Source organism: Tachysurus fulvidraco, chromosome 1 (assembly GCF_022655615.1).
Source record: "Tachysurus fulvidraco isolate hzauxx_2018 chromosome 1, HZAU_PFXX_2.0, whole genome shotgun sequence".
NCBI lineage: Eukaryota > Metazoa > Chordata > Actinopteri > Siluriformes > Bagridae > Tachysurus > Tachysurus fulvidraco.
Genome location: NC_062518.1, coordinates 31,854,773 through 31,871,963, shown reverse-complemented (window position 1 = coordinate 31,871,963; position 17,191 = coordinate 31,854,773). Strand labels below are relative to the sequence as shown.

At 35.6% G+C, this 17,191-nt stretch overlaps 2 protein-coding genes across 4 annotated transcripts; both read right to left on the bottom strand.

The window, feature by feature from the left end:
- Positions 1-672: 672 nt before the first annotated feature.
- ap1s1 (adaptor related protein complex 1 subunit sigma 1) lies at positions 673-7,706 on the bottom strand. Of its 3 annotated transcripts, XM_027169391.2 has the most exons (6): positions 7,387-7,706; positions 6,087-6,118; positions 4,386-4,564; positions 2,758-2,866; positions 2,365-2,502; positions 673-1,841 (listed from the first exon to the last, which is right to left on the bottom strand). In XM_027169391.2, the coding sequence occupies exons 3-6, from the start codon at positions 4,562-4,564 to the stop codon at positions 1,794-1,796; spliced, it is 474 nt and encodes a 157-aa protein (XP_027025192.1). In that variant the 5' UTR covers positions 6,087-6,118; positions 7,387-7,706; the 3' UTR covers positions 673-1,793. The 3 variants fall into 3 exon arrangements, with proteins under 3 accessions (XP_027025192.1, XP_027025191.1, XP_027025189.1); XM_027169390.2 differs by lacking the exon at positions 6,087-6,118 and having other exon boundaries at positions 7,387-7,685; XM_027169388.2 differs by lacking the exons at positions 6,087-6,118; positions 7,387-7,706 and adding an exon at positions 6,758-6,948.
- An 883-nt stretch (positions 7,707-8,589) lies between these two features.
- serpine1 (serpin peptidase inhibitor, clade E (nexin, plasminogen activator inhibitor type 1), member 1) lies at positions 8,590-11,867 on the bottom strand. The gene is made up of 9 exons (XM_027169387.2): positions 11,716-11,867; positions 10,866-11,107; positions 10,523-10,747; positions 10,212-10,406; positions 9,854-10,052; positions 9,668-9,765; positions 9,498-9,584; positions 9,317-9,400; positions 8,590-9,231 (listed from the first exon to the last, which is right to left on the bottom strand). The coding sequence occupies exons 2-9, from the start codon at positions 11,104-11,106 to the stop codon at positions 9,185-9,187; spliced, it is 1,176 nt and encodes a 391-aa protein (XP_027025188.1). The 5' UTR covers position 11,107; positions 11,716-11,867; the 3' UTR covers positions 8,590-9,184.
- Between the last annotated feature and the right edge of the window lie 5,324 nt (positions 11,868-17,191).

Here is a 17,191-nt window from a genome sequence, read left to right as displayed (position 1 = left end):
TGCTCCATCTCTCTCGATCCCATTTTCTCAGTCACTAACTCTAAAGCAGTGTTACATCTCCTCTCCACACAAACAGTCAAAAACAAAGGACTGGTTTCTATAAAGAAACTGCCATTATTTTCTTATCAAACACAAATTTTATGATAAGTTAATTCAACAGCGTAAAAAAGACAGAAGAAATGTTCAACATAGACCCAAAAAGATGGTAAAAACATTTTAGTCAAAACCAGTTATGGACCAAAAATAGCTATATTATTCAAAAGAAAACACATTTTAAAATGTTTAAATAAAATATTAGGGGCAACACAAAAAATTGGACTGCAGACCATTTCTTAAAGGGTTACTCTATTTTAACACAAAAAAAATTCATAAATACCTCCATAATTTTACCCAGCAATGGCAGACTGTATAATTATGCTGCAGCTGTCAGGAGTTGAAGTTTTAGCATTTAGGTTTTAGTTTCATTTGTGTAATTTGCTATGATTTATTTTTATAGAGCTTATTTCTGTGAGAACTTCTCTTTACATCTAATTAACACTCTTTCAGTTTAAACAGAATCCTCATCTTCATGTAACTTCTTAAGAATCAGCTCCAAAACATGGGACAGGTGTCATGAGCACCAGCAATTTCACATAGAATAGTTCGGTATTAAGGAAGAAACATATACAACACTCCTCAAAACATTTTTTTTATTTCAGACAATACATTAAAAAACTTTTTTGTTTTTAAATTGTATCCTAACTACGTCACAAATGATGCCAAAGCCCTCATTTTTTTAAAAGGAGTTATTCAAATATTATTCCCTTTTTATTCCTAGACTACGCATTTACAGTCAGACGTATCTCTTTGGAAAGCAGGAAGTAGAAACAGACAAAACAAAAAAGAGGTTAGGTACCATTTTCTGGGTATTTTTTCCCCTCTTGTATTAAAATAAACATTCAGACATTGCAGATGTGGTTCATAGAACTAGAACTGAATGAATAGACCATATGCAGCAGTCTATTCAATATTCTACTGACTGAAAGGCCTATTCAATGTTTCTCTTCTATTTCCTATGTCACACATCACAGTTTATTTTTAAATCTGGCTCATGGAAAACTGCTTTAATGGTAGACTGTGCAAGCGAAGAGCACAGATACACCAGATACGCCTCCCACTCACTATAAACACACATACACTTTTTTTACACATACACTCACACATACACAGATTTACTGTGTTGTCCTTATACTGCAGAGCAAGCAGTTCAGGACTGATAGGTTATCTACTTTAAATCTTGCATCACATTTAAAAATAGACATGCATGAACGGTTACAGCCAATCTTTCCTGAGCTGCAAAAATACAATCCAAGTATTTCTGAATATATTAATTTGAGATTGCAGAAATAAATAACTGCTTCTCATTGACTAAAAGCATATAGTACAATTGTCTCCTTTTGTTAACATGATAAGGCTGGATGTACTTTCAGTTCATTACAAATAAATGGCTGTGTATCGAGTTCAAGTGTCTAATCTGTATCACACTCTATAATCTGTATAGCGTGTCTTCAGAAAGAAAGTCCTGGTTAGACGCAGCTATTTAAATATTCTGAATACAAATGGGGCTGAAAAAAGTACAATCACATGCGAAACTCGAAGTATAAAAACCGTATACACACTTTCAAACCATCCCTCTATCCTGTGTCCTTTTTCATCTCATCCTTGACCCTCCCTCCCAAAACATACTCTAATAAAGTTCATTAACCTTGCCGAATGCAGTAGTAGTGGTAGTCCCTTCTAAAACTCAGTAGATTCTATGCCAGGCCCATTTCTTCCAGTACACTCCTTGGTGACTCATCCTCCTACAACAGACCGAAAAAATTAATCAGGCATTTTTGACATGTTTTATGTTTAAAATAAACGTATCAACATGGTATAAAAAAAATCTAAAAATCATTTAAATTTTAATAAAGGTTAGAAATAGTGCATTTGCTCTGCTATTTTTTGCTCATTACTGACAGGTTCACACTAAATCACCACCTTCTCTGGGTTGCTAAATTAGGCAGCATCCGCTGAGATTAGGATATTTTTAAACCATCTTGAGCTGATAAAAAGGCCCATTGTTGGCAATATACACTACACTACAAAAAGTGTAAAAAATCTTATTAAAAAATCAATTATAAATAACAATGACTATATATTTGGATAGTTTAAGGCCACTTTTTTCACTGCATCTCTATATCAACCCATAGCTATATAGGCTGTGTATGTATATATATATTCGAAGTATACAGTCTTAACCAGAATAACCTAACCCTTAACCAAAATTAACCAAAACCTTAACAAATATATTTTGTGTGAAATGGCACACAAATACATACACACCTCTTGCAGCAGGTCAGCCTGTTCAATAGCTTTGAGCACACTTTTTTTTGAAGTGTCCTGAATTTCTCCCCCCATCAGAAATTCATCCAAGATAAAGTAAGCCTTCTCAAAATTAAAAATTATGTCAAGCTCACACACCTAGTGGGGAACAAATTAAAGAACAAATTAAAGAATCTCCTTAGGACTTAAAACAAAAATGCTACAGAGAAAATAGAACCAGCAATGAAGAACAAAATGGTTGGGGGGAAAAAAACCCAGAAGAAATGGTGAGGCCAAAACTATTAAATTTACAGAGATATAGAACAAAGCTAATAGCAAATAGAAAGCACAGGTCAGTGAAAGTGACAAAGAGAGATGGGGGGGGGGGGGAGGTAAAATTGAACAATGACCCACACTGCCAAAGTACTTATCCAGCAGCTCCACAAAGCGATGTATGACTTCTAGGGTAATCAGCTCATTGTCTTGCTCTTCAACTGCACAGCAGAAATAGAGACTGGCATATCTACACACACAAACAAACACACACACACACACTCCACAGGTAAGAACAGAGTCTAACCAACATGTTTCCAACTACACAATTTTATCGTCTTTATTGCGCATGCAATTTACTGATTCAATGGATTCAACCTGAATTACTGTAAAAGTGTTTATCAACTTTCTGCTCTTTTTGAATGTGAAAAGCTTTGTGACATAACAAACAAGACAAAAAGTTAACATTACTTCATTAATACATGTTAGAAAAGGCTACATTTTACTATATGATGGATTGTACGTTATTCCGGCTCACACCGGCTGCATACGCTGAGAAGTCTTTTCTGTAAGAGCCCCCTAGTGGGAAGAACACAAATATGTTCAGTGGAACGTGTCTCGACACGCCACCGAACGTACGATCAAATTTAACATCAGATGCCGTGTATTCTACAGTCAGCCAGATCAACAGTATGAAAGTAATCAAATAAACACTGAGACTGACTGCAGTTAGGTTTGTGCTGGCTCATGGAACTCAGTACAGCAGGTAAAGTGTAATAGGTGTCATGATTTGATGTGATCTGTGGTTCCTCACTGACACAAGTCATCACAGCTGATGTGGCAACTTCTGACATTTAAGATCAACTAAGTCAACAGAACCTCATAGAAGTGCAGAGTTTCACACTTAAACGTTACATGTGAGCATTTTACACAACTGAAGAGAACACAAGAAGAGAGTATTCTTTGCATTTGTACGAGTTACATTTCATCAGCAAATAGCTGAACCTCAATAAGTGGGTACATGTGGCTGTGTATTGTGCAACTACATGTATGAGACATTGTGTGATCTGTAATTAAACGGACAAGCAGGTCACCCATGTGTATACATGTTCACCAATAGACAGTGCAATAGATCTACAAAGGCACTAACTCTATAGCAGCAGTTGAACAGACGATGACAAAATAAAATATCACAATTCATCTTTAACAAAAAAATTATCCTTAAAATCCAAAATTTTGAATGTTTGAATTCAAAACAGATGTACATATAATAAATTAGTAAGTTGGACAAATAGTTCAGAGGCTATAAAATAAATTTAGATCATATTGATTCTGTGGTATCAGCCAGGATAAAATTGTTGCCTTATGAATGAAAGTCCTTTCATTTGGAAGCCTGAGGTTTACACTCCTACTATTTAAGGCAGTTATCTATTTCTGGCTACATGCAAGGAATAGGAAGGAATAATATTTTTTGTACTATTTAAACCACTCGGTAGATACCGAAATATAATATGAATAATGTGTCTTAACAAAAGAAAAACCATTATGATCTATAAATAACTTACGTTTTTATTATACGTTTTTATAAAAAATGCGCGCACACACACAGAGTTATTTTTCAACAAAACTGACAAGGGGTCCAGTAGAATTATGTCAACCAAAGGGAATAATTTAGCAATACATATATAGAGTATAATAAAATAAGCTCTATATATGCCTCACTTAAGCCTCTGTGACACAACGTACATATATTTATTGTGTCACCTCACCTCTTGTAGACTATCTTTAGATCTCTCCACTCCAGGAAACTGCACATTTTGGGCTTCCGAGCCAGCACCACCTGCATGAGTTCTCGCACCATTTTTTTCTTATCACGCTCGGCTGTGGCTGTATACCACTTCTGCAGTCGCAGCTTCCCCTGCCGGCTAAACAACAGCATGAAACGCATCTACATACAGAGACAGATGGGGGAGGGAGGGAGTAGGGGGGGGGGGAGATTAAACAAATAAAAGGACAGTTATTTATCGTTTTTTATTTTTTAAAGTGCAAATTTCCTTTCAAACTAAATGCAGCAGGCTACACCAGGCTACAAGCTGGCACTGCTTACTGACAGTTCTATGCATCAAATCAATCTTGCAATGCAAATAGACCAAAGCATTCTAAGACAGGAAATAAATGTGGCCTAAAAAGGAAAACTGCTAATAAAAATGGTCAGCTTTGGCTTATACAAATGTTAGGTCGTTTGGCTCCTCTGCAGCACAATTTCAACATCATTCATCATTTCAAAATTAGACCATTAGCTGGGTCGATAGTTAAATCTGTTAAATATTTGAGAGAGTTGGAGAGTGCTGCATTAGTCCCTGTGGCTCTGGCCTATATATAACATCCTCCATTGAGCTCACTACATCCCCAGCTAGCAGGATAGGTCAGAGAATCTCAATTCCATTTGTTGTTCTCTACAAGCCACTGATTATAACTGTACTAGGACAGAACACCCCATGTTTAAGTGGACCAGAGTAAATATACACACAACTGACAATATTTCTACCTCCCACAGAGTAAACTAAATAAAACGTGTGTGCTGTGAATCAGTATGGATACACAACATTTATTCTGGATCATAAGCTCAACATGTATGCAGCACTCCTGACTATATGTTAGACACAATACACCTTTAACACAAGTAGCTCATAAAATATTTGCCTGTGGTGATATATGATTAAAACTCATGAACTGGAGGCAGGGTCTTCATTAACAGATGTTTTTAAGGATCAGGGAAGTATACACAAAACAGAATTTAATAGAGGTTGATTTACATATGAAACAACCCTTCAGAAGCTCTGTGTGAAATAAATGACATGTTATGGTCTTCAGTGTAAGAACACTCTTCATAAAAGTGTAATGTTCATACAGATATTATCAATGCCAATTAAGCTAAGTGTGTGACTTCACTATATCCAAACCACATATGTATGTCCACTCACTCTGTCTAATTAATATATTACTGTATCCCAGGAATCATACTGATACAAATTTTTTTTGGGTGTCATCCTTCCTCTAGCCTGGTGTTTTCAGAAGTGTAAGCAAGAGATGAATTGAGGCCATAACCAAAAATAGCATTCTCCAAAGAGGAAAAGTCTACATCGGTCTGCTCATGAAGAACATCAGCTCTGCTTGTTCTCATTTAAAATATATATTTACCAGAATTCATCAAGAAGCATTTTGGCTATAAGAAACACACAGAGATGATAAATCACAACTAAGACACAAATCAAGGCCAATCAGTGAAAGTGATGCCGGAACAGTGTATAATGTGAAAATTAATGACTTTCACAAAAACATGGTAATTAGTTTCAGAAAAACATGCAAAAAAACAAAACATCAGCTTAAAATGTGTTACAGCTACTGTTAATATACAAACATTTGTACAAACATAACCAGACCACAGCTAATCTAATGATCTTACTTACTGGGATGAATGTTCTCTGTTCTTTGTGTATGTCTAGTTTCACAAAGAAAAGGAGAGAGTACTTGTAGTGTAGAAAAATTAAAAGTCTACAAGATTCTAAACTGGCTAAATAATGAAATCATGCTAAAGGAATAAATGTTGAATGCTATTTAGTTCATCAAGTCAAACTAGGTTTAAGAGCCACAAATGAAACCTTATCTTCTTGAACATGAGGGACATAACTTCCTTGCCAGGGTAGCTGTTGAAATACAGGAAGTCTACTGATAAAGTTCCCTCTAAAGTGCACTCTGCCCAGTCATATGACTATGCTTATTAAAAATAAAAATAGTCAAATAAATAAATAAAAAAATTAACAAAATGCATTTTCAGCAATTTGCAAAAATCTATTCCTGCTGGAATTTACATCTGGAGTAAACTACAGCACATCTGGGGAACATTTTGTTCTTATTTGTATGTATATATATATATATATATATATATATATATATATATATATAAACGTCACTAAAGTTATTGTCACTGCTGATGAAAATAATTATTGGTAATAATTATTAGTAATTAATAATAGTAATTATTCATCATTGTTAGACAGAATCTAGGGGAGCTGACATATAACACAGAGCAACAGATGGGCTACGTTCATTAAAAAGTCAATCCTTCGTAAAGTTTTACCTCCTCAAAATGGACCAAAGAATATACTGTATACAAGATAGGTGTAGTGGTGACGTCACTGGGTGCAGATACTGTAGGTTTCCTTGTTTTGTTCACAAAAACTCTGTAGTACACTGAAAGTCTGACATTTAATAAATACATTTTATATAAACCTATTACTACTCTTTCGGGTGATTAGGCCGTGAAACGTAACGTGAACGTGAGAGTTGAAAAAAAAAGTTGGCTTTTATCTAACCGGTTATTTAGCTAGCTATGCTAAACGTTGAACTAGGAAATGAGTGCACGGGCTTTGCTCTAGCTATCGACACATACAGTTTGACACATTCGGCACATCCAACATACTGACCTCTCTCGCGCGCACGCGCATGCATGCATGCATGCATATATATATATATATATATATATATATATATATATATATATATATATATATATATATATATATGAGAGAGAGAGGTCAATTTAGATTAATTTATCCCGTTGTGTTAAAACAGGCGTTACTTTCTTCTCGTGATAATTATGTAGGTTATGATGAGAATCTAAACTAGCTAGCCATAATGCTAGCTTTAGCTCATCCTGTAACGCTAGCCGACAAAGTCTCTCGGTTTCCGGCAGGCGAATTAACTTACCATTTTCTCAGGTTCTCAAGAGCGTCCAGTGCAATCAAAATATACAAGAAAACCGTTTTAACCAGAAAGCTAAAATACTAAGTATTCATGTCTATTTTAGACTCTTAGTAGTTCGGTGGGTTCAAATGCCCCATTGAGACTGGAAAGGAAGCGTCATCAGGCTCCTGTACGCATGCGCACTGCGTAATACCGCTTTAAGACTCTCCTTTTGAGTAGAGAATATTCACATCATGGCTCGGTAACTAAGAGACCCGCCTTCCTGCCGTCACACGTGTGTTTTACGATTGGCTTTACGATTTGGTTTGCAGGCTACAGTTTGCTGCTCTGGTTTTAAATCAGTCTTATTGTATTTGCAATAGCCGTTAGTAAGTGTCGTGAACGAGGTGTTGCCATGACAAACTCGTAGGCTGATTCTGGTTTCCATGGTGACGGACTAGGACGATCTTACGTATGCGTCTGCAGAAAAAAAAGTGTTAACACCGAGTTGATGTGAAAACGTGAGATGCTGTTGTGAACAAGCACATGTTAAAAAGTCCAACTACCAAATGTAGAAGTTGAGCTATAAACCTTTTTTTCTATCCCCACTCTTATTTCAGTACAGTTTGAAACAGATGTTCAGATTCACTCTGATGTCCAAAGGAATGGAGGGTTTGAATGTTTTGTCGTTTTGCATTCATAAGGAATATTCTTCTTGAAATACCTTTGGATAAGCGGTAGAAAATGAATGAAAATACCTCAAAGTAATTGAGCAAGTCCATGTGTACCCCAGTCTTTCCAGATTACCCTTGGACCAATTAGTGTTGTCTCAGAATACTGCAATATTGATTTGATAACCAAATTTAACAATGGCCCCGATCCAATAATTCTCTCTCTCTATCTCTCTCTCTCAAACACACACACACACACACAGAGAGAGAGAGAGAGAGAGAGAGAGAGAGAGAGAGAGAGAGAGAGAGAGAGAGAGAGAGAGAGAGAGAGAGAGAGAGAGTATTGAAATGAACACCAGGTGTCCTCAGTTGCAAATGAAATACTGGACGACTATAAAATCGTGAGTTTGAATTCCAGGTCCACCAAGCTGAAACCGCTGGGCCTCTGAGCAAGGATCTTAATCCTTAATTGTTCAGTTGTATAAGTTGTAAGTCACTCCGGAAAAGGTTAAATACCAGCAATGTAAACACCAAAATGAGCAACAAAGCATGCTGGTTTATTTTTTCATTATAAAGTATGTTTATTATAGTTTAGTTCACTTCATGTACAAATATGCCATCTTCACACAAATAAAAGTATAAAAATCTTCACAAAGAAATAAATATGATCTTTAAAAAAATAAAATTTGCACTGAATATAATATGTAAAGTAAACATTGCACGCATTATGATAATATTTTCTTGCAAAAATCATAAAACAAACAGGTTAAAAATATTGTTTTAGAATACTGTTTTCTTTTTTAAATTAGGGGGACAATGGCTTTATAAAAACCTTAAAAATCTGTCTGTTTTTGAAAGTGCCCATATAAACATAACAGTAACATTTGCTGTGTATTTATCTACAATGGTGTTTTCCTTCATTGACAAAGTCTTCCATCACACACAAGACTTACATTTCCAGTTTAAAAAAATACCTAAATTTAGAAATAATTTGTAAAACTTATTGACCAATTTGTTTTAGGCTTTATAGTGGGGTCTCCTGGCAGCATTTTATATTATTGACTTTTTATATTGTTATCAATCCTGCTTACTCAGTAGTCATTTGTTTGGAGACAGTGACAGTAATCTTGGACTCAGTGCTTCTGGGATTGCTAATGATTTTGAGGTTGATTCACTTGACCTATGAACAGCACAGCACCTGTGAAATTAAACAGAAACGTCAGAATAAGCAACAAGAAACTGTTTACAAAATCCTCCACAAAAAACCTAACAACAAAACTGACCTGTTGGCTTGTGCTGTATGAGAAAGAGGAATGGACGGTTCAAAATATGTTCTGCTATGGCCATGCGAGCGTAGATGATGACACCTACAGAGATACAGAGAAGAGATAAGATTGACCTTCTTTATCAGTTCTTATATTTAAAGAAGCAACACAATTATATTTAGGTAGACGTTATCTGTACCTCCAGCAGAAGATCCTCTGGTTCCCTCTTCATTCACCTCAAACTTTACTTTCTGTAAAATCTTTGATACATACAAAGGCTCTTCAGCTGAGGGTAAAACAGAAAATAAATCATTAATAGCAAATAATAAATATATAAAATGCATAAAGAATATATTTTTCTTTACTTACAAGTAATGCGGGAGAAATCAGCGGTTTTACTGAAGATCTCACCAAGACCCAGTCTGCTCAGTGCTGACTTCAGATCAACTTCTGCATCTAAGGTAAACCTGGACATAAGATGGCAAAAACACCAGTATTAGGCTTGCATATAATAAACTTGAAAGAGATGCCCGTGGTGTAATACATTTATTTTACCTGGGAATCACCAGCTCTCGAGTAACCTTCCTCAACTGATCTCTCCAATCCTGGATTTTGTTGTTGCTCAGCTCTTTAGTTAAAGCAGAAAGTGGTACATCCCACTCAAATGGTGATATGATGAGCATGCTCAGCGAGTCCCCATCATATGGCACCTCAATAACATCATATTCAATGCCTTCCTTTGAAACAAACTCACCTGGGTGGAGAGAGATAAAAACAATAAATAAAACAATATTGGCTGAATACTACTAAGAACTAACCAGTCATTTTTTGTTCATTCACTTATTTACCTATTGTATCTATCCAGCTTAATTTATACATTAATTCCTATTCATACTCATATATTCATACTCACCATAGTTGAACTTCTGTGTTGATCTCATCATCGACACAGACACTTCACTGCCATTAGCTGTGTGGAAGGTCCCTTCTGCAGTCAGCCTAGGGTCAAAAGGGTTCTTCCAAAGCCCATGGAAGTGGAGAGCGTTCAACAGCACCAAACGTGTCTGGTCACTCAGCACTCCAGATTGTAGGAAATTTGGGATCATGCCTACACAAAGGTAAATGAGAAAGAAGAAATTCAAGATTAACTTCAGATTTCGAAAAAAAATATCAGATTCTATGAGTTCAATCCTGCTCCCAAATTTGCATCACACACAAACACACCTCCAGTGTTGTCTGACATCCAGGAGTTGATGACTTTCAGGGCACTGTCCAGATGACTGAAGTCAACCTGGTGTGGTACACTCTGAAATGCCTTTGACATGCTACGTCGGAAGACCTTCTCCAAGATTAGCTTCCTGTCCACAATTACAGCACTTGCCACTTCGACTCCCTCTTCACTCGCCAGGTCTCTCTGAAGAAGCCTCTGTTTCCGTGACATTCCACGATCTGTAAATGTAAGGAAGTATAGGAAGTTGGAGAAATGCATATTGCAAATATTTTACTATATTTTATAATACTACATTTGCAAATTCATTATATTTTAGACTGTTTTCTTCTTTCCTACCTTGCAGAGAGTAGCCCATGTGTTGTTTGAGAGTCTTCAAAGTGGAACCGTGGGCTCCCACCTGAGCCATCCCCAGCAGTGAAGATATGCCATAGGGAGACAGAATGAGATTTTGATGTGGATGGGATTGGGCAGCTTCTGAAAACACACGTAGTCCAAAATCTGTCTGCTGCTCCAGCAGATGGTTTCCCAGAGTTGACCCACTAAAGGTGAGGATCATCAGTAAACACAGTCCCTGCATCCTGCATTATGAGAGATAGCACATGCTTTTATATCATTCAAGAACTAATAATAAATTTAAACAAACAAAGAAATAACATCAGTCAAAAATCAAATCATTCAAATAAGCAGAGCAACCTGGATGATTAAGGATACTCTTACATTCATAACACTAATACAGATTGTTATTATAACATGTTAAAACAAGTGAAAACTGTTAAAATCTGAAGTGCATATGTATATTTGAGAGTTATGCTTTTTCCACTCGGTTACAATATACAAATGGTTTAAAAGCCATGTTTTCATTTGGCTGCCTTTCTTTTTTCTCAAAAACTATTAACAGTTTTATCATACTTTATATTTACTTTATATTTCACTAATTAGCATTAGTGCTTCAATTATTTTCAGAACCAACATAGATAAGAAGATAAAATTTATTTCTCTATTTAGATTACCAAACAAGTCATCTTCACAATATTAATTGTAAGCTGTTTTCCCTTTTCTATCATTCATTAACTGACTGGACAGCAAAGTCAACTTGGCAATACCAGTATGTTTAGACATTTTTAAAATGTGCAAAATATCAAAGCAAACTTCAGAAAAAAACACTGTATGCGAACCAAATCATTACCTGATAGTAAGTTTTGTAGGCTCTTCCAACAATTTAGCCTTGCAGACTGTCTTCTAGATGTGCCTGTCTGGCATGAGTTGAGTCTCAGCAAATTTCTCTGGTATTTAAAGGACTCAGAACTCCTCCTCTCCAGCTAACGGAAGTTATGAAGTCATATCTGTCTCTTTTTCCAGTCTGCCCCATCCCTCCTCCCTTGCTTTCACTTTACTACAGTGAGACTGTAGACAAAACTGAGTCATTGCATTCAACTAATAAATTCACTTCAGCCGAGGATTTGGCAGTCAGTGTAAATTTTGCACGCGCTTCCCAATTTAATTACTAAATAGTTCAGTACATCGGTATTGTCTTGATGCCAGACTAGGGAAAGCAGTTATTCCGCTGACCATAGATTTACATATTACGTATTACTTGGAAGAAACACAGATAAGATAGGGAACAGATTTAATGTGTATTAACAATATTCTAATTAAGCCATTCTTTGGCATCATTAACTATTATTTTGTCATTATGATCAGAGATTACACTGAAATGAATTTCCTGTCTCAATCTGGATCCTACAGTGAAGGTAATAGAGTACTATTATAGTTTGTACAGCATTCCAGGGCACATGCTCATGGAGAGGATCTTCAGAGGCCTGAGTTCACTAAGATGACTGAGCGTCTGGTGATACAGTGATGAGAAAAACAGAACTGATATAAAATTGAGGCAACTGTATTGCGTCACATTTTGGGAAATAGAGCAACAAAAAGTACTACAACACAAAGGTAATAATTAAATGGTTGCGTGTTTGACATAAACTTAAGATTTTGAGGCTGAAGACACCCCCTATAAAGCACACCACCAAATAAAAGTCAAAACACTCTATAAAAGTGGTCACACTCTGACAAATTTCCGAAGTCTACACGAGCTCCATATCACTATATCACATTCATTTCCTTTCCATGTAATCATGAAACTATTTTTTTTTATTATTATGTACACAGTAATTCCTAAATTAGCACCATTCCATATTCCAAACGGAAATAAAGACCTCAAATTCAGACCCCAGAGAGATCGCCCACCTCTTTCACATTACAGACAAACATGGGAACTCACTTTGGCTGATGACTCATTGTAACCATATGGGCCAAAAACCAAGGTTTTTTTTTAAAAATCCATTAATTAAAGCCACATTCTGGAGCAAGTGCGGGATCCTTTTAGATCATTTACAACTATGACATCTCTTTAGTTTTACTAGCTCATTACAGTGTCTAAAGTTTATAGTATACAGTACAAGTTTAACTTGTACACAGTTACAGTTACAAGCTCAATTAACATTACTTTGATCAGCAGTAACAATTTTGGTGTCTATGAAAATCAAATTAATAACTAATAATAAACAATAACTGTTCATTGCTGGAATATTAATATGTAGGATGATGTTCTCCTGAAACATGAATGGATGAATATATAATATAAGTGAATACTTTATAGTAATGTATTAGGGCAGGAAGAATCAAGTATTAAATGTTATCTTGGACAATGCCATGTTCAGACACAACCAGATAACAAAATATTGAATCTGTGGATGAAGAGACAAAATGAATTTGGAATTAAGGTTTATCTCTTGTTGATTTTTAACCCAAAACAGAACCTTGTAATAATAAGGTTATGAAATACATGCATTTAATTGACTATATGACTTCATTTGCAATACCTTTCAGCTGAAAATACAAAATCAATATGCCTTATAATGTTTTTATATATGTTTTTACCTGACACTTTACAATATAATCTCTATAATCAAATAATAAAAATATATTAACCCAATGTACCTTGGTGGATAAAATCCCAAGAAACACTCAGTGAAAGTATCTCAGAGGTGTGTGTTCTCATCTGTTACGATGCAGACAGTTTAAATGTTATTTGAATGCTGTCTCTGTTTGCCTAACTATACTCAACTTTCCATTCCTCAAAAGGCTTATTCACAGTTGTTCTTAAATACACTGGTGACATGAGGAATTCACACAGATACAATTTTTTGTTTGCTTCTATCTATTTAAACTGTTTGTTTGACCAAGTGATCAGATATCATTATGTTCTCCTAAATTTTCAAAATGAACAATAATAAATAGTATTAAACATTTGTAACTGCGAAAAGGGTAACTATTAAAACAGTTGGGTAAGGAATAAATAAGAGAATGTGAGCTTAAGTGAGAGAAGGCAGAAGTAGTGAGGATATGTGTTCAAAGGCTATGAAAGAAAACAGGAAATCTCTTCTGTATGTAACGGACAGCATACACTCCATCAGACCTCTGACCCTAACAGTTACTGTCACAGAAGATAAGATTTGTGTCAGCTAATGATGACTGTACACTTCCACATTTAGTGGCACACCACTTTCACTGAAATATTTTTAACTCAAATAGAAATATCTGTAGATTTTTTTTTAATGCATAAGTCTTAGATGTTCATTAGAACTACTGTGTATCCAAACTCACAAAATGCATTCATAATTACTATATCCCCAAACACACAATCTGAAAGGTCTAAAATGTGAAAAGAGTCTAGAGACATCCTAATGATAAGACGCTTTTAAATATTATGTCAACCTACTGTAAAATCATCAACTAATTAACCGAGACCTTGGGCCAATACACTCAGCATCAAGTAACACAGAATTGCTCAGTAATTCCAAAGTTTCTTAATGCTTAATCAGGTTTAAAGCATGCAGTTTTTGTTAAAACATTCAGCACAGGATGTGACCAATGGAGCAAAAGAATGGAAAAATGCTAAAACCTCTCATGGCATGTACACTCAGAAACAAAAAATGTTCTCTGATTTTATTGTCTTTGCTTTAAGATGAGAGAGGTTAAAAATGAACAAAAAAATAATTAGTCAGTATCTCAGTACGTGTTTCACATTTTCTTTTCATTGTCAAGAGTAAACAGTAACATCTTGTGCTCTGACCATTGTTCATGGATTAAAATTTAATACACCAATGGCACAAGACTGGTGTTGGCACCATGTACTAACATGGTGGAAAAGAATACAGATATATGGGTGGCTGGATCTCAAAATGGGTTCAGATTGTATGAACTTGTTTTGTAGTTGTAGTGACTAAGGCAGGAGGTTGTACATACTGTAAACTGAAGTCCATATCTCTCTCATCTTTACCTACATGAACACACCATTCTGTAGACAGACAATGAGGGGTGAGTAACACATTACATCTACTTTTATGGTCTGTGCTGAAAGCAGGTTTAGAGAGCCTAATATTTATAGATAAGGTTCTTTTTCTTGTAAGTTATTCAGGTAATTTTCATTATCACTGGAAATCATTCAACACCTTCTCTCTAACCCATCTAGGTACATTGCATACAGAAAAAAACTATTAAACTCTTAGAATCTTCTTATTTCAACTCTTATCTGAGTTATATATTCTGTTTACAATGTGATATATACAAACCTTTCAATTGAATTGGAATGTGTCACCTCATTAAGGGTGTGTATTGTGTGTTGCCATGTAATTCCATTAAGGGTGTGTTCCTAGGATGAGTTCTGGATCACCACAACATTCATCTGGATTTGATTTTACCTGGATTATGATAATAACATAATAGTGTAATTTATTTCTGATTTAACCTGGTTGTGCTTACTTTTACTTGTGATTCTCACGTATATGTGAATAAAGTACTTTGTTGTTCGAGTTGAACCAAGCACAGGAGCCACACCTGGTTCTACTTACTGAATCCGTCTTGGCCTTCAGTCAGTTTCTAATTGTGTCTCCTATTTTACTGAAATGAAAACCTGCAGCCACACCACCCTTTTTTGGATATATTTGGACACCCCTGTTATTACAACACACTCAAGTATTTTTCCGACACTGACTACATAAGTATTCACTATCGGGTAGCATGAAACGACTGGGGAAAAAAGGAACTTTGTGCCTTTCACCCTAATCAAAGCACATTCAGCTGCTCACATGTATCATTAGTTGCCACCACATGCCATTTATATGCAAGAGGAAAGACACACAAACACAACAGCTCGGTAACATGTTTTGTTGGTGAACAGTTGGCACTGTTTTGGCTTTTTTTTCCTTGAGTAATACAACACACTGAAAGAAATGAAAAAGAATTAGTCACTGAAGCATTAGTTTAAAGCTCAATTGCTTCAAATTAAAGCTGACTTGATTAAATGTACTCGTATAACCATGTTCCTTTTCCAAACTAATGGCTTGGGACACTAACAAAGCCTTGTGGTACTTTCCTGGTGCACATGAGGTGGTCCAGGAAACAACTTCCAGACAGTTACATAACATTTCTTTGCTCTGTGTTGTCTAGACATGCACCTTGGTGACACACTGAGCCAAGATACACACCCAGTTCACAAATACAAAATACCTGTTAAAACATTTTCCAATATAAAGCAGTTCTAACAGCATACATTCATTTTTACATAAACCAATTGAACAAAGTTTCTAATAAAGATAAAGTACATTACTGTGTGTGTGTGTGTGTGTGTGTGTGTGTGTGTGTGTGTGTGTGTGTGTGTGTGTGTGTGTGTGTGTGTGTGTGTGTGTGTGTGTGTGTGTGTGTGTGTGTGTGTGTGTGTGTGCGTGCGTGCTTGTGTTTTCCTAACAACGGGCTAACACTGCCAAAATCATACCCACGTAACAAATATGACCCTGTCATGGTTTGATGTACTTAAGTAAATATTAAAACTTTGAGGAAAGTAAGTGAAAGGCATTGCCACTGTAATTTTCCACCACAGACAGAAAATTACTTTAATTAAAGTTTGCTAAAATAAATTCTCTAAATACTTTATTTCAAATGAAATGTTGTGGGATGCAATAGATAGATAAAAATACAGCCGTTAATGGCAAAGTAGCAATCAAATAGGAATAATTGCTATGACACTAAGAAAAACATTTCTATAGTGCAATCACTGAAACAATGAGGTCAAGCACTGATGTTAGCTAAGGAGAACTGGGTCACAGTCATCATTCCAGTTCATCCCAATGTTGTTCCATAGAGTTCAGATCAGGGCTCATCCACTGCAGACATGTCTTCTTGGACTTTGCTTTATGCATTGTAAAGGGCATTGCGATACTAGAACAAGTTTGTGTCCCTTAGTTCCAGTTAAGGGAAATTGTAATGCTACGGTTTATAAAGACATAAATAATGTGCTTCTATCATGTGCAATAACATTGCAAGCAATTTTCTATAGTACAGTAGAACATAATACATCCTAGACATACAGGTAGCACAGAACCACAGACCATATTAGTCACTGAAGATGCTAGTAAACATGTAGCTACCAAAGCTATAATAAGGCTTCAGATACTTTTCCTCCTAATGGCCTGGATTATGTATCATTTGTGTAATATCACAGGATTTTATGTTTTTTGTGTTTATTAGTAATATATTACTTATATTATTTTCTGTGCTTTTCATTCATAAATCCAGGTCAAACTGATTTAAATATTTTCTCA